Source organism: Dasypus novemcinctus, chromosome 7, assembly GCF_030445035.2.
Source record: "Dasypus novemcinctus isolate mDasNov1 chromosome 7, mDasNov1.1.hap2, whole genome shotgun sequence".
In the NCBI taxonomy this organism is placed as follows: domain Eukaryota; kingdom Metazoa; phylum Chordata; class Mammalia; order Cingulata; family Dasypodidae; genus Dasypus; species Dasypus novemcinctus.
In genome coordinates this window covers 90203340-90229772 of record NC_080679.1, presented here as the reverse complement: position 1 = coordinate 90229772, position 26433 = coordinate 90203340, and the positions used below count along the sequence as shown (strand labels likewise).

The window sequence follows — 26433 nt, the reverse complement described above, 5'->3', positions numbered from 1 at the left end:
GGACTCACTTCTCTGGGGTTTTGAATCTTTGCTTCAACAAGGTTTCTCTACGATTGTCCCTTGAGTGGGAATCCTGGTTTTCACGTTCGCTGTTGTAAGATGTGCACACTAAGTTTTCCACCAAAGTGGTCACACCCCCGTCTAAATGCAGGCTGAGATTGCAGTTTTACCCCAGCGTCTAAATGGCCTGGATTTCCGCCATCACACCACTTCAGTTTTACCTTAGTTCAACCTCCTGTGGGTGCTGGCCACAGAGCTCTGTAAGAACCAGGTCTTTTGCTGTCCTTGTGTCTGATGTACCCGTTTTTCACCTGACATGGGAATAGAAATCGCTATCAGATAATGCCACTGAATGCCTCTGGTTCAGGTCAAATAATTTGCCCCTTGCACTTGGAATTTCTGTTTTACTGTTATCTTAACCTGTCAAGGTCTCTTAATTAGAATGTATAGCTAGAGGACAAGCAGCCTTGTCAAACTTTGTGCATTTTATAAAAATATATAAAAGCACCAGACAAGCAGCAGGAGTGCCAACTCATTTAGATGCGACCCTGAAATTCCCCAGACGTGCATCTTCATTGTTTTCTTTCTTTATTCCAGAAGCAAAGGCCGATAATGAACCGAGCTGTTCACCCGCAGCTCAAGAACTGTTGACAAGGCTGGGATTTTTACTGGGAGAAGGGATCCCAAGTGCCACACACATAACCATTGAAGAACAAAATGAAACCATGGTAATGGAAGCGGAGAGGAGGCGGCTGCATTTCATACCTGCTCGGGTGGAAGATGCACTAACTTCCTCCTTCCCCTCCTGGATTGGGGAAGACGGTGTTCGGTCGAATGAGTTCTGGGTTGTTATGTCTTGAAATTTATTTCAACAGTTTGTTTCTGGGGTTTTGCTGAGGGGAGAAGCAGAAGGGGGGAAAACTTAAGAAAATGTCTAAGTTAACCTTCTGGTCACCACCCTGAGAAGAATGGCTCAATGAATTAAAGTGGCTGAAAGAATTCCTTATTGATGACACTAACTTTATCTTTATAGCACCATTCTTTTCATCTGGCTGCTTTGGTATTATGCTTTCCTGTGCTTTTTTAGCTGTTGAGATTTTGGAGTGTCAGTGAGGAGAGGAAAAGATTTATAGGAGATGAGGCAGAGACAAAATAAGATGAGATCAAATAGTTCATCTGTCGGGGAGAGGAATCCCCGCCCTCCTCACCCCCCCCCCCCCCCCCATCCTAAGGAACAGCAGCGCACAACCTGGCACTTTAGAGATGTGTGCGTTTGAATAGCAATGAGGGACTGGAGCTTCTGTCCCCCTTTGAGAATTTCTGTGAGGGTCTCATGCATTGATTGAGATTGCAGTGGCCACCAGTTTCCTTCTCCCTGATCATTGCAGAGCCCATAAATCTTCAGGAATTGAATCAGGTTGCAGTGCTCATGAAACATTACAAAAACAGAGTCCCCAGATTTTCCATACAGAGGTCAAATAATCCATTAGTCTTCTGCAGACTTTAAATGAAAGGAAGTCTGCCTGTTGGCTATTTATGTTTTACAAATGTGTATTCCCACCAAATTATTTCTGAGACTGCCCTTTTCATAAAAAAGAAAATCACAAAGAAGGGGGAAAGAACAAAGATATTTGTGTTTTAAAATTTCGAGACCATGTACATAGTTGGCTTCCCTGGATTTTAAAAGCTGCCTTCCATTTTTCCCGCAGAAAGGATTTTTTTTTAGTGTCATTGTTTTAAAGTCGAAAACAAGAGTGTGCAGAAGCATTGTGTCCACCGTGCTAATGCCTTGTTCCATTCGTCCTGCAGTGCACAGCTCCTACCCAAGGCATCAGTCCTTGCTCCACACTAACCAGCAGCACCGCATCTCCCAGCACCGATAGCCCCTGCTCAACCTTGAATAGCTGTGTCAGCAAGACGGCTGCCAACAAAAGTCCCTGTGAGACCATTAGCAGCCCTAGTTCCACCCTGGAAAGCAAGGACAGTGGAATTATAGGTAAGACGCACACTCCTCGGTCATGCAGCGGCTCAGCGCACTTTAGCCAGAGCCTTACCCAGGCGGTCCTCTGAGAGGGTCTTCCTGGTGGTGTGTGAAGGTCAGTCTGCCGGTCCCTGCCCTTTTCTTTGCAGGCGGCACTGGTCCCATGTGCTGATGAGAGAATGAAGCATCGGCTTTTAAATTCCTCAATGTTTATTTTACAATGTGGTCATTTGGTAAAAAATTTTCCAGATTGGATTGGCTTGTGAAGTTAAAAGAATCTTCTTCCTCACCACGTAATTCCATTTGCTGGGGACTGGGTCACACTGGGACACACAGCAGCAGGGCAGTGAAACCTTTGCATGTTGAGATGTCTTCCCAGCCCAGTCTCTGGGTCACTTATTTCCCCTATAACAGCTCAGGTGTTTGCTCTTCAGAGTTTCTTCTAATGGGGCCTGGCCATTGTTTTGAGGCTGAAAACGTCTCTGCACACTTCCTCCTTCTCTGTAAAATTAAAGATGTGGACTAAATCCTTGATTTCTAATCCCAGATATGATTAGAATCATCCCAAGGATCTTCTTAAGAACGTTTATTTTTCTCTCCCATCCTGGACAGACTGCACCCCCATTTCTTGAGTTAAGCCTGGGCCTCTGTGTTTCCTCAGGCCCCAATATGCTGCCTCTCAGTGAACAAATGTGTAACTACTGGATGGCATTGCTCGGGTCCTCTTCTCTAAAACTGTAGTGTTATTTGGTAGTGGAGCTCTCCTGTACGACTCAGCTCCTTTCATTTTGCTGAATTATGCACGACTTTGAGGGACATTGAACGTGTTATTATGGAGTAAAACCCCATTTACGTCCACATTAGTATGTAATCAAATGGAATGGCACTTGAGCTCCTGTTTTCTTTAGTCACCTGCAGTTGTTTTCTCATGTAGTTTGAATAACCAAGTTGTGCAGTTCATATTTTGGAGATTGTGTCTGACCTGTGAGATTCCTGGGAATGGGTTGTGGGCTGTCTTGTATGGACTTTACAATGGCTTTACCAGTCGGGGTCCCTCCACTTAAGGAAGGTGACCTCTTCCCTCGGTTTTCACTTTGATCAGAATCATTACTGCACTAAGTTTCGGTTTTGTTTTGCTTTAACTGCTTTATTAAGATATAACTCCCTTATCATAAAATTAGCCTGTTGAAATTATTGAATGATTTTTAGCATATTCAGACTTGTGCAGTCATTGCCACTGTCTAATTTTAGAGCATTTTTTCACCCCAAGAAGAAACCCTGTACATACAAGTAGTCATTCCCTATTCACCATCCATACCCTCTGCCCCTGGCAAGCACTAATCTACTTTCTGTCTCTATGGATTTGCCTCTTCTAGACATTTCGTTTAAATGGTGAGCTGAAGTTTTTTGTAGGAAAAACAGAGTTCTTTTCACTCTGTTTCAAGCCCGTCCAAGTGAGCTAATTCTGCTAATTCCCTGTTCTCATCTTACCTATCTCCCCACCTGCTGTTTAGTCTAGTCCAGCTAAGTTTTTCCAACATGACTTCTGTTCTCGGTAGACCACCGTCATTAATTCTGTGATAGCCAGATGACTTTCTTCAATCCGAAAGGTCACGTCCTCCCAAGGGTTTATCTTCCTTCCAAAACCCAAGTGTATAATTTCTTAACAGAAATGTTCTTTTTATTGTGTGCTCAGTACTGGCATTGCAAGCCTCTGATTATAACCACGTCAGTTTCTTGTTTTGCTTGTTGCACATTTTCTCAGTAACAGAGACTCACCCATATTCATTCTTCTTGCTCTTGCTCTCCCTCCCCACCCCCTCCGCAATTGAGGTTCAGCACTGCAACTCTAAAATAGAGTTCTAATCAGGGATGAGAAAAAGGGGTTCCCGTGGTTCTCTGTATTGTCTGCAGGAATAGGGAGGCTCTTACTTAGTACTTGATTCAATGTAGCCCTGTCCCATCGCAGACTGGTTTGTTTCCTATTGTCCGCTCCCTGTAGCGCTGCATATTTTCCTTCACAGTACTCACTCCTGTTCAATTATTTAATTTTGTCTCTTTACAGACAGAGACTTACCTTTAGCATTATGTCTATTTCCCAAGTTCTTAGCACAGTGTCAGAAATTAAGGAAGGAGAATTGTTGCTTTTGTCAGCTCGCATGGAAGGCGGCACCATCTCGCTGGTTTCTGAAGAAGCTGTGCAGGATCCAGGTGCGTGTTAGCTTTGTGAAATCCTTTAGTGTCTGCTCATACAGAGGCTCTGTCTTCTAGTTAAAGCTCAGTGGCACGTTTCTTATTGACACTTCCCTTTGGCTCTCAGCTCAAGCCAATGTGCCCCTTAACTCGACTGAATGTGAAAAATGGGGACAATTTAGATGAAAATGGGGGAGTGAGGAAATGGTTAGCAAGTCCCCCTCATAGAAGACCGCACCTTCTAGCGCTTGTGGTTCACAGGCTTAGCCAGGAGCAGGACTGTAGGTGGCTACGGGGGGAACCCTGTGCCCTGTGACAATGCTCTTTGTTCTCTTCCCTTCATGACCTGTGGAATGAGAACCTGCTGCTGGGGGACATGTGACCTGTGGTAGGGAGGAGAAGGAAAAGAAGCAAGAGTATTTTCCCTAGGCAGACCACAGCGACAAGTCTTTGAAGGGGCAGGAGTGGTGGGTCAGAGAAGGGAAGGCACTTCCTCTTAAACCAGTGCTGGGTGGCAGGTGCCCTTGTTTCTCCAGGAAGCAGGTGTCTGACTCAGTGGTGGGTCTGTGGTTGGCGGGGAGGGCTGTGCTTTTCCTCCCTGAAGAAGATGCCGGTTTTTCTCAGGGGTAGCCTGGGAATGGCAGCCTTTAGGCATCTTAAATGCTTAATGGAGTAAAATATTCAAGAACACAGTGATCCCAGTGGACAGAGATGAATGGGAGATCCTTGGCCTCCTGCTTTGGAAGGCCTGGCAGCTTGTAAATAGACTGGTGAAGAGCCACATTGCAAATTGCACAGAGCCTGGAGAAGGGGAGGAAGAGGCTTTCCACTGAATTTTCCATTTTAAAAAGTCTAGGATTTGTCAACCAGGGGAGCTGGGGGTTGGAATGAAGAAGCTTCTGGGGAATGGGTCAGTACAAAGCACACATACTGCCCTGGCAGGACAGATCTAAGCAGCAATAGGCTTCCACACAAGGCCCTCACCCCTTGTTCCATGGCTGTTATTAGCAGAGTGTATTTAGGGGAAATTTCAAACAATGCTAACTCATCCTAATTCCTGGGTCTCCCTAACTATTGGAGCACATTTCCATTGTGCTGATTATCTTTAATCTAAGTAATTTTGGGAGCAGATGCAGGGAAGGGAAACCTGTGTTCCTACATGCCCAGGGCAGCCTTCCCAGGGCTGCCACAAGGTGCTCTGTATTCTACATCCACTGAATTTGACATACTGCCCGTTAAGAGAATTTTCTTTTTAGGACCCCCTTAGGAGGAGAAAGGGCAGACTGGTGACCACTGAAAGGATTTCTTGGAGCCCTTGCAGCCTTTCCCTACAGAGGTCAGGGTTTAGTAGAACCTTCCCCTCTCCCTGTTCCAACTTTATTATGGTATGCAGAGGGAGTCTCCCTTCCCCCTATTTCAGAAGGTCCAGATTCTTCCAACGGAAACATTTTTAGAGGTATAGTAACTCTGTCATATAAAAATCCAGTCTAAGCTGGATGGGATTAACTAAATTCCTTCTGAATAAGTTAATTTTTTAAAATAAAGTTCCTTGCTCTCTAGATATTAAAGTCATTGGCACTACCTGTAATTTAGGGTCTGATTTTCAGATTTGCAATGTGAAAGCCTGCTCGATGTGAAAACCAGCTGTACCCAATCACCATGGAGTAGCTTTTCAATTACTTGCTTTGAAAAGGAAAACTTTATAAAGAGGTATACTTTTAAAGATGTTTCCTTCATGCCTGAGAAAACATTTTTCTTAGTGACACTCCTTGGACTAACTTACTTCCAAATGGGTTACCCATTTTAATTCCAGCTTGGAAAAAAGTTATGTGTGAAAACCATTGACAAAAAACCATCACTGAAAATAGTTTTTTTTTTTAAAGTATATTATTTATTTTTGTTATAGCCATATCATAAATATTTTATACACACACATATTTAGGAAGAGAGCGGGGGGGTGGGGAAGAAACAAACAAAATCCATCTTTCCTATCACTGTTAAAAAAATCCTTTCCATCCATTAATGATAGATGTGTCAAGGAGAAGACTTTTAGGATAGTATAATAATTAAGAAAAATTCTGGCTGAGGGCAAGACTCCATTAAAAGTGAGTTGTCTTACATTCTAATCCTCTCCTGACTGCTTTTGCCTGCTGAAGTGCGTGATCTGCAAAGTGTTTTTCTAGTGTCCTGAATCTGTTTCCTTTTGAGAAGTGGGTTGACGGTGGCATCCGTGGAGGAGAGGGATGCCGAGCCGCCAAGTGGGTGGCAGCTGCCTTGCCCTCACTTGGAGTGTTTCCCACACAGAGCAGGTGTGTCGCTGCCTGCCCGCTCCCCAATATCTTGGCTGGATCCCATGCACCATCACATTCCACCTGGCCAGGTAGCTCTCAGGGTGATTAAGTTAATGCTCAGAATTGGAAAAGGGTGGAGCATGAAGTTCTAGGCTTTCTTATCCTCTCCTCATGGAGGCTTCCATTGTTTTCCTCCTGCTCATTGTGCAGCTGAGAGGCAGGTATAAATTTAGACAGTGGAATACCTTCACAGAAACATGTTTTTCCTGCATGTAAGGTAAGGTACTTGGTTAGTATCCTGCTGGTGCTTACTAGAGTTTGATAGTATTTGTTTTTATGCCCATTTGCTTAGGACATTAAAAAAAAGTTATCATGCCCTCCCCCCTGCCACGCCCATGAATTGTAAAATGAAAATGATTCCAGTGGTAGTTTAAACCTTTTGTTTCCTGGACCTTGTGTCCCAAGTGAAATGATCAGATGCTGAGGTACAAAAGGATGAAGTAATTGTGTTATTTTCCTTCTGACTTGTAAATCCTACCATTTTGTTTTGTACTAAAGCTTCTTTCTTGTCACCTGTATTGCCCCAATTGCTACCAAATTGAAACGCTTTTAAAACTGATTTGGTAATAACTATTTAGCGTTTCAAATCTGTGTAAATATTCATTTTACTGTATTGCCTGCAATTTAAAACATCGTCTTTAATTATACAAGCTTTTTTTTGTCTCTTGGGTGAAAGAGGAAAATTTTTCTTTGCATAGATAATTCAGTAATATATTTAATATGGGAAAGAAATCCTTGGTGATAAGATTTGAGTCCACAAAGCTCTTGCTATACTTTCATGCAGACTGGTGGGCTTCTTGAGGCTGGTCTCTTGATTTAGCAAGCATTTATTGATGCTACTCTGTACCAGGGGCGAGTGGATTTTGTACCAGAACAGTAACAATAAGGCACAGTTTCTACTTTCAAAACTTGTCCACCCGAGAGACCAGAGAATGGTCTCTGGTCCTGTGGAGGGTCTGTGCAAAGCTTAAAACATCACCATCACTGACAAGTTTGGAAGATATGTGTTCTAGGTTTATAATAATAGCAACCACTAATTGTGCCCTGTGCTTTTTTCAAGGGAGTCCAAAAGTCTGTGGAGTCATTTGACAATGTTAGAAAGCTCCATTGTCTCTGTATTCACTTTTCAGATTATGCCAAGCTTTACTAAATCACTGTACTGCATGCTATTGCTAGAAAACTTTGTGACTTGTCTGCTGTGTCAGGCCAAGGTTGGGCAGCGTGGTAGAGTGAGGTGGGTCCCCCTGCCGCCGCCCCCCCCCCCCACTTTTCCCTTAGGTGTTTCCAAAATCAGAGGACCTGATGAATGCTGCTGTGAATGCATGGCTCAGGTCCCTGGCCTTGCTGCGTGTACGAGCAGAGCATGCCTTGCGCAATGCGGGTGAGCCCAGAGCTGGAGATTTGGTACAGAGATCCGTCTGTCACAGTCCAAAGTACAGGGCTTGCTGTGCAAAACCAGAGGGGAAGCAGAGACCTACAGCGGGTTAGACTGGCCTGGCCTGAAAAGCCAAACCGTTGTCTGTGGGCGGTTCCAGGCAGAGAAGCCAGGAAGTGCCCTGGCGTGGAAGGTGGCTCCAGCTGCCCTCCCTTTGGTGCAGTAGCATGGCTGCCTTCACTGGACCCTCTCCTTGCTGGGCCGAGGGAGGTTAAAAGCCGTGGCGCCAGGTGAGCTGCAGGCTCTGTTCTCTTTGTGGTTTGTTCTCTGTGTTATTCTCTGTGTGGGGCGGGCTTGGAGTTGGGTGTGGGGGCAGCATGTCTGGTTAGGTATTTAGCACTTGCTGGTTTTATGTGAGCAGTCTTGCGCTTTGTCAGTCGGGGGAGTTCAGATTGTGGCATGTGTTACACGTGAGGCATGAATGCAAAGCAGAGGAGCGGACTTCTCATCGGGTGAAGCGGCCAATGGTTTTCTCCACAGTACTCCCTCCTCTTGTCTCTCTGATCCTTGTCCCGTCTCCTTTAGACTTTGCGACAGTGGAGCTTCCCTTTCCAGAGCTGTTACTGATCTTTCTTCAGTCAGGTCGAAGGAGGCAGTAGCTACGTACAGTACTTGGACATCCCTTTTTTTCATTCACTCTTTCCCTTCTCCCATTTTTATAGGAAATCATTGTGCTTTCTTTTCTTTTTGATCTTTAATTCATTGGTCCAGTCTTTAACTTTTAAATTCTTCCTGTCAACCACGAAACTGAATATGGAGGTTAAAAAAATTGTTTCCATGCTACTTTATTTTTCTTGAGTTGTGTGGGGAGAATATTCTTGAGTACTCCTTGTACCTAATTTTGTCCATAAGCCAGGGAAGGACAGTTTATTCTCTTTATAGAGTCCTTGCTTTGAAAATTGAGAATGCAGGGCAGTCTACAAAGTGCTTGAAGAAAATTTCAGTTACTGGGTTTATCTTTATGTGGATTTTGTCTTATTCTATATTAATATAGTACATAATTCATAAATTTGTACACTCAGATGCATGCTTACATTTTTCTACTAATAGTTTTGCAGGATGGGAACAGCTGTCAGTTACCTTTCTACAGCAGAACAAGCCTTCAGGTAGTGTGAGGCTTTCCTGTGCACAAGGCAAAGGATGCTAGGAAGAATCAGAGTCAAGGTAGGGTACAGGTTTAGACCAGACCCCAGCACATAATTAGCATTATTGTCTATATTTATGTTAGCCACCATTATTGTGGTTATTTCCTAAGAATACATATTTATTTACATTAATATTTAATCCTTCCCCAAAGAATTTGAAATGCTTGTAAATAGACATTTAATAAAACAAGATTTTTTTTTCCCTGAAGGTGTGAGTTGGGGAAAGGAAATAAGAGTAAGAGAAAAGATGGAGTGGCCAGGTTCATAAGGTTTTATTCACTTTTTTTATTAGTGGGCAGAACATAATACCCTTAGGTTTCCTAGTAGCCAGTGTGAAGAGAGAAACAACATCAAATATATAAGATGATGGTATTAAGGTAAAGACAAAAATGTACCTGTTCCTGGCACTGGACCCCAAGACACAAACCTCCTTATGGGTCCTCAAAAGAGAAGAACCAAGGTTTGAATCCAAGCTCCCTGTACTTTTTATTTCTTCTCTTTTCAGCAGCTGAAAGAGAGTTCTGTTCAACGTAGCACACCTTTGATATCACTGGCCCTTGCTTCCCAAACAAACAATTCTGAACTAATATTGTAGTCAGTTTAATTTTCATTTTGGTGTTCTGTAATTTGATTTAGATCTCCCCAAACTACTTATTGGGCCCTGGACCTATATTGATTCCCCACCTGACCCCCGCCCCCCGATTCTAAATATATATTCTTTTCAACATAGAAAGACCCTCCAAAGGCAAAAGAGGCAGACCAAAAAAAAAATATATATATATGAGGAGAGGAATACAGTTTTGAGAGAGAGAGGTTTCTTTAGCTGAGAAGTAGAGGTCAGTGATTCTGACCCCGTCCATCTCTTTTCATGGGTATTTGTGAGCATATATATATCCTAATATATTGAGAAAGTGCTTAGGAATTAGTATATCCCTGTACATGAGTAGGGTACAGGGTTAAATGTGCTATAACTACAGAAGAGGGCAGGACACTCTCCCTGGCTAAAGGGAATTTCAAAACTACATGGTGAGTCAAAAGTGGCATATGTGAATCGATGACCTGTACAAAACCTAACTGAATACTAAATCGTGTGACACAGCCTAACCTCACACTTTGATGAAACATAAGCCCTGATAAAGCCTCGTTTTACAGAATCCTGCATTTGGGAAGAGTGGTTGAGACCCCGTCTAGCTGTGATGGCAAGCCTTAATTGACCTAAGCTGGCATCTGTGCTGGTGGAAGAAATAAGATGTTAGAATTTTTAAATTGTTAGGAAATTTGAAAGATTATCCAGGAACCAGGAAATGGCAAATTGCACTTAGGTTTTAGAGCTTTAAAAAAAAAAAAAGTTGTCCTAGTTAAGATGTTGCCTAGTTTAGGCTGCATTTATGTATCTGCCTTAATTTGAAGGTGGCTGGGTTAACTTAAGTAGGAGTTTGAATTTCTGTTAGCCTGGAAGATATTTTGAGTAGCTTGTCCTTTATTGTAATAACTAGTTTTTCTCTTTCTTGGAGACTGGAGCTACCCTGACTGGTGTGATTCTCAACTTGTGCAGGAGAGCTGGCTCGTAGGGCCTTCAGCTGCCCCACTGGCTCCGCTTCCAGGCTTCCTCGTTGAGCAGCGATGGAAGCACCCTGGTTGCCTTCAGCTGTGCAGGCGGGACCTGGAATTGGATCCCAGGGAGGGATAGCGAGAAGTGGGGGAATCTCAGTGGCGCTTCTTTTGGGGAGGGCCTGTGGCTTCAGAGCGTCTGCCTCTCGGAGCCCTGGTGGGTGAGGGTGGTGGGATGCCTCTCTTACATGAACTCAGTTCATGAGCACAGGGGGCCTAGTGCAGCTCCTGCTTATAAACACTGTCCCCATCATACCCTCCTTTTAAAAACGGCTGCCCCCCTGGGACTTCTCTTCCCAGCTACTGTTCCGCAAGCTAGGAGCCTCCCCCCACCCATTTTCTTTCCTTTCACTGCTGGGAATAAGTGTTTCCACCCATCCATCCCTGGGCACCTTCGGCCTATCGCTGCAATCCAGGAGCCCTGCCCGGACTTGCCACGCTCTCCTCAGTCAGCTTCCCAGGAAGCACTGCTGCGGCTGCCATCACTTCTCACAGGAAGCGGGGAGAGCTGAGTCCCTGTTCCCACTGCTTGAGGTCAAGTTAAGATTCAGATCCTTGGTGGTTTGATTGTGGTGCTTAGGGAGAGCAAATAAGGAAAAACATTACTTTGATCTTCTGTGTATTTTTCAGCCAAATAAAACAGTCACAACAATATAACCAAACAGACACTCCTAACCCCCAGTCTGGAACTTAACCCATAACTAGACAGTGGGCTAGCCTGGGAACCTAACCAATTGCATGTCTCTGGGAAAGCATTCTGAGTTTCAAACACTGGATTTATAAATAAAGGTTTATAACATAACCGGTGTTACAGGACTGCCTGTATTTTATGCCCACAACTTACTAACAGGGTTAACATTAATAAGCATGGCTCATTAATATATTAGACTATTCCTGCAAAGTGTGCCACACAGTGCCTAGCATAAGGGAAACATTCAATAAAAACTGCTGCTATTACCACCACCACTGGCTCTTTTAGGGTGGAAAGAGTCTTACTTGCTAGGCCTATGCTCATGTGAATAGACCATTAAAAATGCAACGAAGGCTGTAATTTGAATCCACAGAAGTGGAGAGGTGGGTTAATACTGCTGAGAGAACACTTGGGAATCCTAGGAGCAATGATGGACACCAAAAAATGTGATGGGCCACTCCCCAAATCAACTGACACTTTGATTAGAGAAGTAATGCTGACAATCTTGAACTGATAGCAAGGAGGCTAAATATAGCGTCTGACCGCCCATGGGATTGAAGCTTGTTCGCTCATTAATTCATTATGCAAACATTTATTAAGTCCCTACTATGTTCCAGGTACTGTGCTCTTCAAGAAAGGCAGAGGTCAGCTTGCCTTAGATACTTTTAGGGGCTCCAGCGGGTACGTGGGATTTTAAAATACGCAGAGGACTCGAGGATAATGGATCCAGGCTAGAGCAGCAGGCGCAAAGAGAGCCTTAGAATTAGTAACAGGATGCCCTGTGGTCACAGGCACAGGGAGGAAATAGTTTTGTCTTTTGATTGCCTCTAAACCTCAAAGAACATTGCAAAAAGAAACAAAACAAAACCCTTTCAGATCCTTTGATCCTAAATAACTGACTCTATTTGAGCTACGTTGTCAGGCTGCTGATAAACGTAGTTTATCATAGTGTGTTGATGAAGCAACTTAATTCAGGCAGCTGGGGTCCAAATGCACTATGGGTGGGTGCCCTCCATGTAGCAGGCTTGCAGTTACCCCTGGACTGCTGAGAACCAAGTAGGGAACACAAAAGAATCAGTGGGCACAGCCCCTTCTCGAGGAAGCTGATTTCTAAGACCTAATGGCAGAATTCCAAGCCAGGGTCAGGTCAGCAGCGGGGCAGCCTGAGTGGCCTGGGCGCCCTGGGGTTGCAAGGCTGTCATATGTGGCTCGGCGTGTCTAGATCAGAGGTGACTGTTTGCAGGAGCTCTGTAGGGTGAGTATAGTGTCTTTCCTCCATCACATCCCTCCTTAAACACAATTGTCCCCTCTTCTTAATTTCTTTTCCTGTGCTAGTTTTCTTTCTTAGAAGTTAAGTTTCCCTGGCACTCATAGCATACTTTTGCACGCTGGTACTTTCTCTGCCTTGGTTACCACGGATGTTTTGCGTTCTGTGTCGCCAAAGAAATAAAATGAATTTAGCCTCTCCGGAGTATCTTGAACAGATGTTATGAAGTTTAATTCCAAGGATCAGTTTCTCTGCTTGACTTTTTTTTACAATTGTCCTTTTGTTTTTGTAGGTTTTCTCCGGCATATTTTCTACATTAATCATTGTGCTTCTCCCCCATCCCCATAAACAAATATTAATTTGGAAAGGATGCTTAAAGTTTTGAAAGATTTAATGAGATATGAATTATTTTGCAAGCAATTCATTTTTGTTAAAAGGAGAGAACACGTAATTGACAAGTCACATAGATTTACCATTAACTTCCAGATACTTTCAGACAGCTTTTTCGTTATCTTATCAGAATGTTTTTCCTTCCCTATAGAGTGATTTCCCCTGATAAGCAACATTCATCTAATTACTAAACTACAGTGTCTGAAACGTACTTTGAAAAAATCTGTATGGACCAGAAAACTGCCCACTGATCATGGGGAGGGCCGTTTTATGTTTTAACTCTCAGCAGCAACAGCCCAGCTCTGCCTGGCCTCCTTCAAAGTGTCTTGGTCTCTCATTTCAGCCACAATTACAAGTTCATCCGAAAATGATGACCGGAGTGGCTCCAGCTTGGAATGGAGTAAAGACGGAAGCCTAAGGTTAGGGGTACAGAAGGGAGTACTTCATGATCGCAGGGCAGATAATTGCTCCCCAGTGGCAGAAGAGGAGACCACTGGGTCAGCGGAGAGCTTGCTGCCCAAAGCTGAAGTCTCAGCTGGAGATGGTCCCGTCCCTTATTCTCAGAGCTCCAGCTCGCTAATAATGCCACGGCCCAACTCAGTTGCAGGTAAGGTCATGCCTCTCCCTTGCAGAATTATCTCCCTGGACCTGCAGTGTCCTGTGTTCACTGCCTTTACCTGGTCTAGCGTAGCAAGCTGCCACTGGGAATCTCACCCAGGCACTCACCTTTGCTGGGCCTCAGTTTACCCATGTAAACATGAAAAGGCTGCACTTACTGGTCTTTGGGTCTGCACCACCCTGAATTCTGTCAGTCTGTGATTTGGGCTATATATGGCTCTTTGTGTATACTGGAAGAAAGCACAAACACTCTTCCCTGGGTTTTTGATATTTTAAGCCTGAGTAGATTCATGACTTTTTATTACATTTTGGTAAATGGGCATCATTGTTTAGAGCGTGTTTGTTAATATCAGTTCAAAGAGTTTCTAATCTGGCCTTCATACTTATTTTGGTATAATTGAGACCCACCGTAGAAGTAAGGTTGATTTTCTTTATAATTCTGTTATAATGGAGCTTGCAGCTTAAAACATAAGCAGCTCAAGTGAGAATTTTCAACTACAGAAATAAAAATGAGCAAGACAGACCTGCTCTAGCAGGATGTGGCAGCTGGAATTCAGAGAGGACCCCAATGCCCATGACTGTTGAGAGTTGACTTGTCATTGGGTAGTCATTAAGCAAGGATTCTGAGCTATCATGTCTGCACAAGGTCTTGAGTTTCTAAACTCCATGTTCTTCCTGGGCTGAATTTAGAAGAGGAACTTGTAACAGTCATTCTTTGTTACCAATGTAGTACTTAAAGTTTCTACTCTACTAACATATGGACCCAGATTCTTTTTTCCTACATCAAAGGATTTTTCTGTAATTGACTCTGCTCCTTCAGGATGTGGTAGGTCACTCTGGTTGTTGGGTGGATTTTACAATGTAACTCTGAAGCAGCTGATAAATAAATAGCCTTAATGGAAAAGTTCTGAGACACAACTCTAATTCACTTTCAAAGGAAGTAAAATGGCCTTGTTCCAGAAGAGGAATTTGGCACGTCTGCCAGAGAGAAATACTGGAGAGCATATGAGTATTGAGTGATGATTCTTCCACAAGAAGAATTCCCTCCTGCCCCCCTTAACATAATATATTGCACCCAAGGCTTTTTAGGCCATATTTACCTAGTTATGATGAATGGTTCATTTGTATTATCCCAGATTGACTTCAACAAATGGGAAACTTGTATTCAGCTTAATCAAGCTATTTTTAAATTAGGGAGCACATTAATACGTTAATTTTTAAAGTGTTAAAAGCATCCCATTTGGGGTCATGTGTTCTGCTCGACGTTCTTTTATGTGGTCTCCTGCCATGTGAGGTGACAGTGGGTGTGAGCTGAGATTTTCCAGGAGACTGCCATGATTACAGAGCAGGGCTTTCTGATGTCTGCCATGCTCATTCATTAGCTTCTGCACATACACTTGAGCTAGACCTCCTGTGGCATGGGAGGGCTTTTACCTCAGGGTTTGTGCAGGGACTGCTTGGCTTAATAGATTTGCTCATTTCTTCTGTGTTGCATACTTTAAAAACTAAAAGCATATTTTGGAAGGAAATAAGGAAGCGAGTGCCTTACCTCATAGTGTCTTTGAACAAGCTAGGAGTCCTGTAGATTCTTCATTACCCACCACCTTACTCTCCGAGCTGAACCTCAGTTAAGAGGGAATGGCAAGATTTCGTTGACAAGAATAGACTGAGGTTGTATATAGACTGGTGTCTAGTGACTAGACGGCAGGTTGCTACAGACAGGGCAGTTGGCAGTACTTGCTGGTGGAAGGCAATCAGTTGGAATAAAGTGATAGGTAAGGATCATACATATTGAAATCTCTTGGAAGAAGTATTTACATGCTAAGGTCCATGTTAACTCATTTAGTAGGAAAGCACTTGAGCATGGGGGCTGAGTCAGGACTGGCAGGCAGGTGCAGGAAGGGTGATCAGGCCACTGTTACAAGCTCCCCGTGGGATCGGGCCTCCAGGAGGGGCTGGAGTGTGTCATGAGTTCCCGTGGTTGCCAGCCATTTACTGTCATTGAGCCTGTGACAAAGAACTCTGGTTAACTGTCTGGTACAGTGAAAACTTCTTGTCAAAGATTATAAACAAACAAAAATTTAGGGAGTGGGTGTATCTCAGTGGTTGAGTGCCTGCTTCCCATGTACTAGGTCCCAGGTTTAATCCCCAGTACCTCCAAAAAAAAGAAGTTGGCTAGGTTTAGGGATTGTTTCACTATACAGAGATTTTGTTTTAAAGATATTTGTTAGCATGGGGGTGATTTGGAATGCTGCAGGTCCCTGCTGCATAGTGTGGCAAAATGTATGACATAGGCAGCATTTTCTTTGTTTAAAAATTAGAATGAGAAGCATGTAAAATTATATCTTGGATAGAAGTTGGGGAATTGAGTTCTATTTTTGACACAACACACCATTTTTTCTCTTTTGAAATACTTTGTGAGTCACAGAACACCTAGTTTAATTTTCTATGAAACCTCAAAACACAATTACTGTCTCCTTTTCTTGAAACTCTTAGCTGGTAATTGCCCTGGACTTACTGGCATTTACCTTGGATAGACGGCTACGACTCACTGTTTGAGCAGATGTTTCTCTTTGCTCAGCTTAGAGAAGGCACCCCCTGCCCACCCCTCAAAATACTTTCCTGCAACCTCTTGAAATGTGTTGCTCACTCAGTCGTTAGACACAGTGTATGTGCAGTAAGGGTATAATTAATTTAATTATAGAGATGTTAGCAGTAGGTTGATTGCATCAAGAAATTATTGCTTTGCCTATGATTTTTTTTTAGCTCTGAATAGTATTTAGGATTTTGAAGGCATTTATTGTTAAATACTGAAATTGAGCCTGAATCTTCTACTGGTAATGTCCAGGAGTCTGCTGTGGGCATGTGAGAAGGCAGAATGTGGTTCCCGTCTCCTTCCCTGGGTCTGTGGAGAACACCCGGGCCCATCGCAGAGCAGGTCAGCTTCGCTGCTCCTCTGCCACTGTCTCTGTCAGCGGCTCTGAGAACACCTTAGAAGCAGAGGCAGCTGGCAGCCGGGGACTTGCAGCATCAGCCTCATCAGGTTTGAAATGGAGAATCAGGCAGAGCAGTGGAGTTGCTGAAGGTGTATTGTCGCATACTTGGGAGCTGAAGCACTGCTGACTGGAAATCTGGAGAGAGAGATGCTTCCCGAGCATCTGTGTCAAACTAGGGCTTTTTTGCCATCTTATATTCAGAATGCCCTTTAACCTCATTTTTAATCTTTTCCATTATCATGAAATTTTAAACTGACTATTATGTTCAGGGGCAGAGAAAGAGGGGAAATAGGAAACCCTTTTTTGAGGCTCAAAACATCTTTCTAATCTCTGGGGCTGAAATGCAGCCTTCGTGGCCGTTCTGGCTCTGAAGCGAATTGGCCTGTGGGTTTCGGCTGCAGCTGCCCTTGCCCCCTGACTGACGTGACAAGTGCATTCCCAGTGAGCCTTGCCTAGGAAGGGGCCTTCACCAAGGCCTGCGTGGTCCCAGGTCCCAGGCAGGAGCCTGGACATGTGTTCTCTGAGCTGTGCTGTTGTAAGGAGACCGCCTTGGGTGTGGTTCACTTCGCCCTCCTGGTTGTGGAGGACCTGGAGACAAGGTAGAGGCCCCCTTTGGAGAGCCGTCACTAAGTCCATTTGGGAGGTCCTGCGTGAGGACTTAGCTCAGTCCTTCTGATGGGAAAGATCTGCAAAGTACTCTGTTGCCTAGAGTATTCACATAAATGTGTACACTGAGTAAACAGGCTGTGGGTCTACACCATAAGAACACAGAAACATAAATGCATGACATTGCAAAATCAAGGCCTTGGATTCACCACTGGCCGTGGGGTGGTGAGTAGACAGATGTTTGGTTGCCCCTTGCAGAATGCAGCAAGAGAGGACGCACGCCATCACAGAGCCGTCCACGGAGCTGTCCAGGCTGCCCAGGGGGTTGTTGTATGAAGGAATGAGAGGGGCTGGTGCCAACAGGGAGGGGAAAAAAGCCTGAAGCCTTAGGAGGGGAAATGAGGTGGGCATAGAAAGGACAACTGGCACTGGTCATCAGTTGGATGCTGTGTTGCCTTTTCAGAGGGGTTTCAGAAGACAGGTGAGCCAGTTCAACCTCTGCCCCTCACAGCTTGGTGCCACTAGTGATTTCACCAGTCCTAAAGGTCTTAGTCCTTGGAATACAACTCCCTGTACCATCCTCATTTGCTCCCCAATTATGTGTAGACTTTATTATCCTGGAAGATAATCTTATGTCTAGGGTTAGCAGTCCTTTATGTTGCGCCACTTGAGCCATAACTTAAAGTTGATTAATTTTGTTTAGATTTCTCTCACTGTGACTAGGGTATATATGTAAATATGAGGGGATTTTTTTTAAAAGGGAAAACATGCTATGTGTTTGCTGCCAAAATTTGCTGAGAATTAACAAAATTCTTTTGCACTAGAAATTTTATAATCCAATGTATGTTTTGAAGGCTTTTAATGTTTTTTTACCAGCTTACCTATGTGCTTTCAATCTACTCATTTTTGTTAGAGGCAAATGTGATTCATTGATTTTCAGAAGTTAAAAAAAAAAAGCATACAAACTACACACACACAAGTATTTGAAGCGTAGGAATATATTTATTTCTGATAAAGTCCACTTTATCAAAAGAAAGGGACCCTGTTACTGCTGAGGACTGGGCACTGTGGAATTCTGCACGCAGAACCTGCTTGCTTAATTAACAAACTTGGAATTCCCAGCATGAGTGGAGGCCCTCAGGAGCAGAAATCGAGGGTCTACCACGGTCTATGTGCTTGCAGTAAGTACCGAAGCTTTAGGGAGTGACGACTGTCAAGGTTCCTCATAAAAATGCATGGTGAAGTCTGTCTCCTTCCAGGAATAGTGGAGAATTATGTCAACCATATCGACATGACTTTGAAGAAAAAGGAGTACACCCCCTCCTCCCTTTTTAACCTCTTTTTGATTAAAAATATTGCCAGGAAAATTAACTAGGGCCAAAAACACCTTTAAGTAAATTTTGTTAAGATTCTAATTGAATTGCTTTGTGATTTATCATCTATAGTAATTCAGGTATGAAATTCAACTCAATTTTGAAGAGACTAAACTTTAGTTTACTGTTACAGCGACGAGCGCAACAAAATTGGAAGACCTGAGTTACTTAGATGGGCAGAGAAATGCTCCTCTCCGAACGTCAATTAGATTACCGTGGCACAGTACGGCAGGAGGTAGGGCACAGGAAGCTAAAGGTATTTGTCCTTGCATCCACTGTGATAATGGGCGGGATTAGCTCATTCACTAAACGTCGAGAGTCTGTGATAACCAGCATTTTAAAGATCTGTTTTAATAACAATGTGAAGTGTATATGCATGCGTGCTAAAAGTTTATCTGTAAGTTGCTGAAGCAGATAATTTTTTACAGGTTCTTCCTTAAAACATGATTAAATTACTTCCTGAGTTGAAAAATAATACTGCTATAACCTTAAAAAAATTTTTTTTATTGTGGTAACATATACAACAAATTTCCCATTTTAAAATCTTTCAAGAATATAATTTAGTGGTATTAATTACATTTACAATGTTGTGCTACCATCACCACCTCCTTTACCAAAATTTTTCCATCATTCCAAGCAGAAACTCTGTATTCCTTATGCATTAATTCCCCATTCCCTGCCCTTCTCCATCTCTGGTAACCTATAATTTACTTTCTGTCCATGAATTTACATGTTCTGGTTATTTTATATAAGTGAAATATTTGTCCTGTTGTAGCCGGCTTATTTCATTCAACATGCTCTCTTCAGGGTTTGTCTTAGCATGTATCAGAACTTCGTTCTTTTTTACGGTCGAATGATGTTGTGTTGTGTAAGCATTTTTCACATTTTGTTTATCCATCCATCTGCTGATAGATACTTGGGTTATGTCCATCTTCTGGCTATTCTGGATAATATTGCTATGAATATTGGTATACAAATATCTGTTCAAGTCCGTGCTGCAGTAAGTTATTTTGAAGTAAGCGTTAGGGTAATACTCCCTAGATATTTTGCTACCAACAAAGAATTAGCTTTCTTTCAGTTCCTTGGACTGTGTGACCTCCGCCTGCGTCTACCTGTTAGGCACGGGGTGTCGTCAGCACACTTACCACGTGAGGCCCTCAACCCACCGAAAGCTCTGGCCCTGTTTCTAGGGAAACTTTGTTCCCATATGGTTGTGGAAGAAACGTGTTAAATACAGTCTCAGATCAACTAAGGAGATATGGTTTGGTCCCTCACATCACTTACTCTAATCCTCTTTTCGTTTGCCTCTGAGTAATGAAAATAACTCGGAGGCATGAAAAGACTAGAAGTCTTTGTAATAGGACACTTTGTAGGGCCGTTGTGGTGTGAGGCATCACAGAGGTATTACTAGAACCAGGTCGGGAATACTTAGAGATCCCTCTTGGAAAATACTAAAGGCTGTGCTAAGTGTAATGCATAAGGGACACTGTATTCCGAGTTTCTTAGTGTATAAAATTGTGATATTCTTCTAAAATAATCTTTTTTTTTTTTAAGCACGGTTTGCTCCCTACAAGCCACAAGACATTTTGTTGAAACCCCTGTTGTTTGAAGTACCGAGCATAACCACAGACTCTGTGTTTGTGGGAAGGGATTGGCTCTTTCACCAGATCGAAGAAAACTTGAGGAATACAGAACTGGCAGAAAATAGAGGAGCAGTAGTTGTTGGAAATGTGGGATTTGGGAAGACGGCAATCATTTCGAAGTTGGTGGCACTTAGCTGCCATGGAAGCCGCATGAGGCAGATTGCTTCTAACAGCCCCAGTTCATCATCTAAAAGTATGTCCGTGTTTAATTACTTGTCTAGTTTATAATAGTAATGTAAGATAGATGGAGGAAAGTGCTGTTCGAGTAGACATAAATTACCAATTTTTCTCAAGTTGTTCCAGCTGCCGTATCAGGTTTGCAATCATGTTAAAAAATGCATTTGAATATTTCTATTCATCATAGCTCTTATCTAGCTACAGCTTGGGCTGGGGGTGGTGTGGGGGGAGGCCAGCTTGCCCTTGTCCTCCTGAGCTCTAATGTCTGTCTCCCTATGTGTGTAGGCAGAGGTGGGGCAATAAGGCCTGATCAAGTGCCCTGGGGGAATTTAGGTCCTAAAACCTAGAGGTTAGATTCCTGGCAGAAAGAGCCAGATAGAGCCTCGTGTAGAATTTTTTAATGCCCAGTTCTCCATAGCCTTCGTCTTCCAGGCTGGGTTTATCAAAATCATAAAGACTATCTCTAAACAAGGTGAACAAGTATAAGTGAGCCCTGAGTCTTTTTTTAAAACAAAACAATTTGATAAAGGGCACTGGAAGCAGTGGTTATACCATGTGCACTTATTAGCCATTACAATACTCTTTGGGACTAATCAAGAAATGCATTTGATATTCCCCCCTTCCCTTTATTCTGATATTGTAAATAATGGAGTTGGTCTGTCTTCCCTGCAGCTTCAGATCCCTCCCCGGAGCTCCCTTTCACTCCGTTGCTTTCACCTGGTTCTTCAACAAGTGGTCCCAACACAGCTAAAAGTCCCCCTGGGTTTGGGTCTGGAACTCCTGAAAACCAGAGACCAAGAGAGGATGCGGTGAAACACCTTGCTTCCAAGGTAATCAGCTCTTGTTTTATGGGAGCTTTCCAAGGAGAGGCAGAGAGAGAAGCACAGAAACTCACTCACACTTCTTGCTAGTTTGTCTTCTGAGAAATGAATTGTAAATGAGATCTTATATTGGAGACAACAATTGCTTAATGCAAAAGAATCACTTTTGGAAAAATTGTGATACAGTACTCCAAATAAAAGGTATTAATTAAAATAAATTTAGAATGACATTGGCAGTGGACTTCTATCTGTCTTAAACATAGAGTTCCTCAAAATAGCAGAAGATATGCTGGGCATTTGCCACAAATCCATCCTCCTAAGCGTCATGCTCCCTTAATTTGGTACGAGATCCAGAAGGTCAGGAGCTTTTAACTTGAGCCAGACCCTTTCTGCCCGAGCTCCGTTGCCTCAGATTCTCACCTCCTTGCCTCTTCTTGTTCCTATGATGCTGTAAAAAGAGACTTGGCTCACTCTCCCATCCTAAATTCATGGTCAGCAAGGTCCCTCTGAAATTTTCCTTCTGTTTAGCATCCATCACTGGTTCATAAGTCGCCCCTCCTGCAGTAAATTGGTTCTGTCTTTATCTTCCAGTGAGCCGCTTGGGTCTCCCTTGGCAACAGTGGTGTGGGTCAGTAAAGCCGGAGACCTACCAGACTTGGGCAGCAGTTGAGGGGCGTTTAGTTGAGAAGAACCCATGGGGTTGAGGTTGCTGCAGGGGAACTGAAACAAATGGGTGTCTGCCCAAGATTCCTCCTCTTCATCTGCTTCCCAGCAGCTTCAGGGCTGCTCCTCACTTTGTGTGGTCAGCCCTGAAGCTCTGACCAATAAGACAAAACTGTCATCTGGCCATGCATAGGTGATCTGAGGAGAGGCTGCAGTGCAAACTTCAAAGCTGCCCTTGCTACAGTGACTTTCCCAGCCCCTTTGACTGTAGCCCACAATAAGAAATACATCTAACACTAGAGACACAGTACACATGCACACATAATCACACACATAGCAAAGCAAAAGCATCATTAAATTATACTCTTACATCCTGTAACACACTCTGATATTTTCAGTTCTTTTTATTTGAACAAAACAAAACTGTTGTGGTTCCAAACTGATTTCATGAAACACTGTCCTAGACCCTGGTGCAGGGTGGCTCCTTGAGGAAGCTGCATGGGGGTTTGTGCAATCTCAGGGGTCTTGCTATATGTTCCTGCTAATCTCTGTCCAGGGGATAGTTGAGGAGCAGTCAGCTTTCCTCTGAGTGTTGGTGATAAAGTTAATCTAAAATGGGAGTCACATGGCAGTTCCAAACTGGCCTGAGAAAAACCTCTCCATACCTCCTACTGCCACTTGCTTTTTCACAGTCTGCAAACCTGGCATCTAATTGCAAAGCTCGCACTGGCTGTCTGTGTCACCTTGGCAATGCATTTAACCTCGGTGTCTGCTGCCCTCAGCTGTGACCCATAGCTGGTGGTGCTTGCCCTACTTATCACAGAGGGTTGTAGAGCTTGAGGGGGATGGCAGCAACTCGGGCACTTCTGAAAAATATAATGGTCTTTACATAAGTGTACCTTGCCTTTTTTGACCTTTGTTGCCTCAAACTTATGCTTCTCCTTTGATCCTCATTTGGAAAGGTATCAGATTTTCCATTCTATAAAGTGTACCTCTCACTCCCAAGATATTCCCATATAGTGCCACTTTCCGTGAGAGCTCTCTAACAGAATAACCTTCTGCCACTTCAGGTTTGTTGAAACAAAGGGGACACTACTCATCCCCTCCTCTACTTTTGATATTTCTCTTGTAATTGGGCAGGTACCTCTGTTCATATGTGTGCCCCTTCACATTAAAGGCATAAATTTGGTGTTTTCTGTTTTCACCCTTAGAAGAATGTCCTCTTTGAGCTTCTCTACAGTGTCACTTGAAAAAGCGTGTGTGTGCGCGTGTGTGTGTGTGTGTGTACTCATGGGGAGGGGGTTGGGGGCTTGACCTCCTACCAGACAAGCAGCAGCTGGGACTTTACTGCCTGGCTGTCATAACCACCAACTTTTCCATCTGCTTTTTGGGATCAGTAGAACAGTTTCCCAAGGGTGCTGTGATTTTTGAAAACAGAAATGTAGTGGAAATGGCATTTTTTTATGTCAAGACCGTGGGGGTGGCTTGGAGTTGCCTTAAGCTAGGCACGACCTGAGGTGTTAGGAATGACTTTCATTGGTTTATGTTCATTTCAGAGTAATTTGTCCTGTTTTCTAATCAGGACTGATTTGTGGCTGCCATTAAAGATCTGCCCAGGACTTAGCAAACCACATGAATGAAAGGAGGACTCAGTGAATGAATTAAGCTAAATAATGATGTGGTCTTGGGGGATAGAGGCAGAGTATCTTGTTATCCTGGAGAACGGGCAGAGCCCCGCTCTCATTTGGAGTCCCGGGAGGAGCTGCGTGAAGGGTGAGGTGACCCTGACGGCCCCGCTTCCCCCCAGGTCGTGGCTTACCACTACTGTCAGGCCGACAACACCTACACGTGCCTGGTGCCCGAGTTTGTGCACAGCATCGCTGCCCTCCTCTGCCGCGCCCACCAGCTGGCCGCCTACAGAGACCTGCTCATCAAGGAGCCGCACCTGCAGAGCATGCTGAGCCTCCGGTCGTGCGTGCAGGACCCCGCGGCAGCCTTCAAGAGGGGCGTGCTGGAACCGCTCACGAGCCTGAGAAACGGTACCTCCCAGCGGCCACCCAGAGCCCCCTCTCCCTAGATCCACACAGCCGGGTGGTTCCCAGGAGGGTGGTCAGCCCAGTCCGCGGAAGCGAGATGGGGGCCGGGGAGCACGCAGGTGGATCAGCGCAGATCTTGTCCCGTCTCAGCAGTTCCACAGTGTTCCCTCCTCACGCCCCTCCCTAGATGGTGTAGTGTTCGGAGCCATCCTTACCTAAAACAAGTCAGTCGGTGGTTGAACATTTCCAAAGTAGTCAGTTTGTAACCGTAGTTTATTCAGATGCCCCATGCCTTAGAAGACTGTTGCCTGCATAGTTTGCACTTCTGGTAATAGGAGAATAAATGGACTGTTTGGGAGCATTTGCCAGCATCTGTTTTTTTTTATTTTTCAGGGCCCTGCTCAGTTGAGTTGAAACCTAAAGCCAATTCTAGAAGTTTCCATTTGACTTTTACCCCTGAATATCCCACAAAATGGGGGATTCATAACATCTCAGGCCCTTTGGTTTTCTGTCCTTCTTTGTGTTTGCCCTCATCCTTGAGCTCATTTATCCGCCAGGAGGTGTTCATTGGTTCTCAGTTCCCTGGGCAGAAGTTGGCATGAAATCTAGGAGTAAGCTATGCTTCGGCTGGTGGGAAGGGGTCCTGTCTTGGAGTCCCCAGAGCTAGGTTCTCAGCACCACCTGGTCGTGTGGCTTGAGCTGGGTGGTCGTGACCTTTGTGGGGTCACTTCGCCTTTCCTGGACTCCAGCGTGGGAGCTCTGACAGGGACCCGGCGTCTCTCCCAGGTTGGCCCTTGCTGCGAGTCAGTCGCCTCTGCTGTAGCGCACCCCAGTGACAATGGTTTATGAGGCGCCACCTGTGTTATATACTTGAGAGTGAGTCTGCTAATGTGTGTACTGCAATATGTTTCTGAACAGTTTTGTGAGAATTGGTTTTCTTTGGCTCGGTGCTCCAGTTTTCATTACAAATGTTATAGAAAATATGCTTCTGTGAAAACCATTTATTTTGCCGTATGTAAACATTTTTAGTTTTCTCTAACACTTTAAATTGTGCATTAAAATATGCTGGGTGGTGCCATCTTATAGAAAAGTATAATTTCTTAATTCAAAACATTATTTTATCCTTTAGAGCAGAAAATTCCTGAAGAAGAATACATTGTTTTGATAGATGGCTTAAATGAAGCTGAGTTTCATAAACCTGATTATGGAGATACGCTTTCTTCATTTATTACCAAAATTATTTCTAAATTTCCTGCCTGGTTGAAGTTGATTGTGACTGTAAGAGCAAATTTTCAGGTAACAAAAGAATTCTCAAATCTCTTTCCAAGTCCCCATACCCAAAACTTTACAGTGATTAATACCAATCACTTAAAACTGTTGTCAACGATTGAGCTGCTTAATTGGAAACTATATTAGGACTTTGAAAAATTGGTCTGCAGAGCTCCAAATGGGCTAAACTCTAACCTTTTTCCCTTCAAAGCATTTTTATCAAGATGTCAAAAAAAAAAAAAAAAAAAAAGATGTCAGGCATGTTTGCTGTCAGCATTGAACTGTGCCTGCGTTTCTTAAATAGAAGTGTCTAGTTTTGATTTACCATAATCCAAGTTTCTGAACTGAAACCAGTCTAGGGGCTGTTTGAGGTGTCCAACAGGCCTGCTAGCCTTTACAGCTATTCCTGCTGGTACTTATTTGCATGCATTTGGGGTGGTGCTTTGTTTCTCATAAAGGGGAAGGGGGGAATGAAGAAAAGATGTTTTTAGGCCTATTTCAAGAGAAGGTCTATTTTTGTCATAAAACTTAGAAAAATGAGGTGGTATTTGCAGCTTGGTGAAGAGTGATTTTTCTTTGTCTTTACCTACCTCCCCTGCCCCCCCACCATTTGAACCCTAAGATTACATCTTAGCCATTGACTCCTTCCCTTTATCCCTGTCCTTTTTTGATATTCATTTATTTTTAAAATTTTTTTTGTTTTTTCTTTCTTTTTTTATTTTATTTTTTCATTTAAAAACACCATTTGACTTTTTCCTTGCATTAAATGTGGAATTAGACCTCAGCAGAATTTGATGCTTGTTTTTATGGACATTTGTTTCATACATTTTTCAGTAATTTTTTTACACAGTAAGCAGAATCTAAAAATCAGTTGGGCACGGGAACAGGAATCCTAGGTTTCACTTATGAACTGTGTAAGTTTTCAGCAGTTGAGTTAAACTTTTGTGTAAAATGAGGGTAATAGTGCTCTTCTGCCTCTTATGGTTATTTCACTAAGTGAGGACTCCTGCTAAAGTACTTCAGAAATGCTAGTGGGGAGTGAAACCAAACAAAACGGGCAAAAACCCGCCTCTGCTGTTTGACGTCAGGATGGTGATGTCAGTTATCTGGGGGTGGCGGTTGAGATGGGAAGGGGTCGAGGGCTTTTGCAGAGCTGGTGATGTTCTG

General features: G+C 43.6%; 1 protein-coding gene across 26 annotated transcripts in view; it reads left to right on the top strand.

Annotated features, from left to right (window-relative positions):
- The window catches only part of TANC1 (tetratricopeptide repeat, ankyrin repeat and coiled-coil containing 1), a 259413-nt gene that overhangs the window by 186436 nt on the left and 46544 nt on the right, over window positions 1-26433 (top strand). For 7 of the 26 annotated variants that reach the window (XM_071216386.1, XM_071216383.1, XM_058300837.2 and 4 more), the window contains 8 exons: window positions 598-728; window positions 1810-1996; window positions 13408-13671; window positions 18791-18913; window positions 20212-20493; window positions 21150-21307; window positions 23769-24000; window positions 25127-25293. In XM_071216386.1, coding sequence (XP_071072487.1) covers window positions 598-728; window positions 1810-1996; window positions 13408-13671; window positions 18791-18913; window positions 20212-20493; window positions 21150-21307; window positions 23769-24000; window positions 25127-25293 — 1544 coding nt within the window. Of the gene's footprint in view, window positions 1-597; window positions 846-1809; window positions 1997-7914; window positions 8191-13407; window positions 13672-18790; window positions 18914-20211; window positions 20494-21149; window positions 21308-23768; window positions 24001-25126; window positions 25294-26433 lie in introns of those variants that run through there. The other 19 variants (XM_058300841.2, XM_058300838.2, XM_071216384.1 and 16 more) reach the window with 7 other exon arrangements.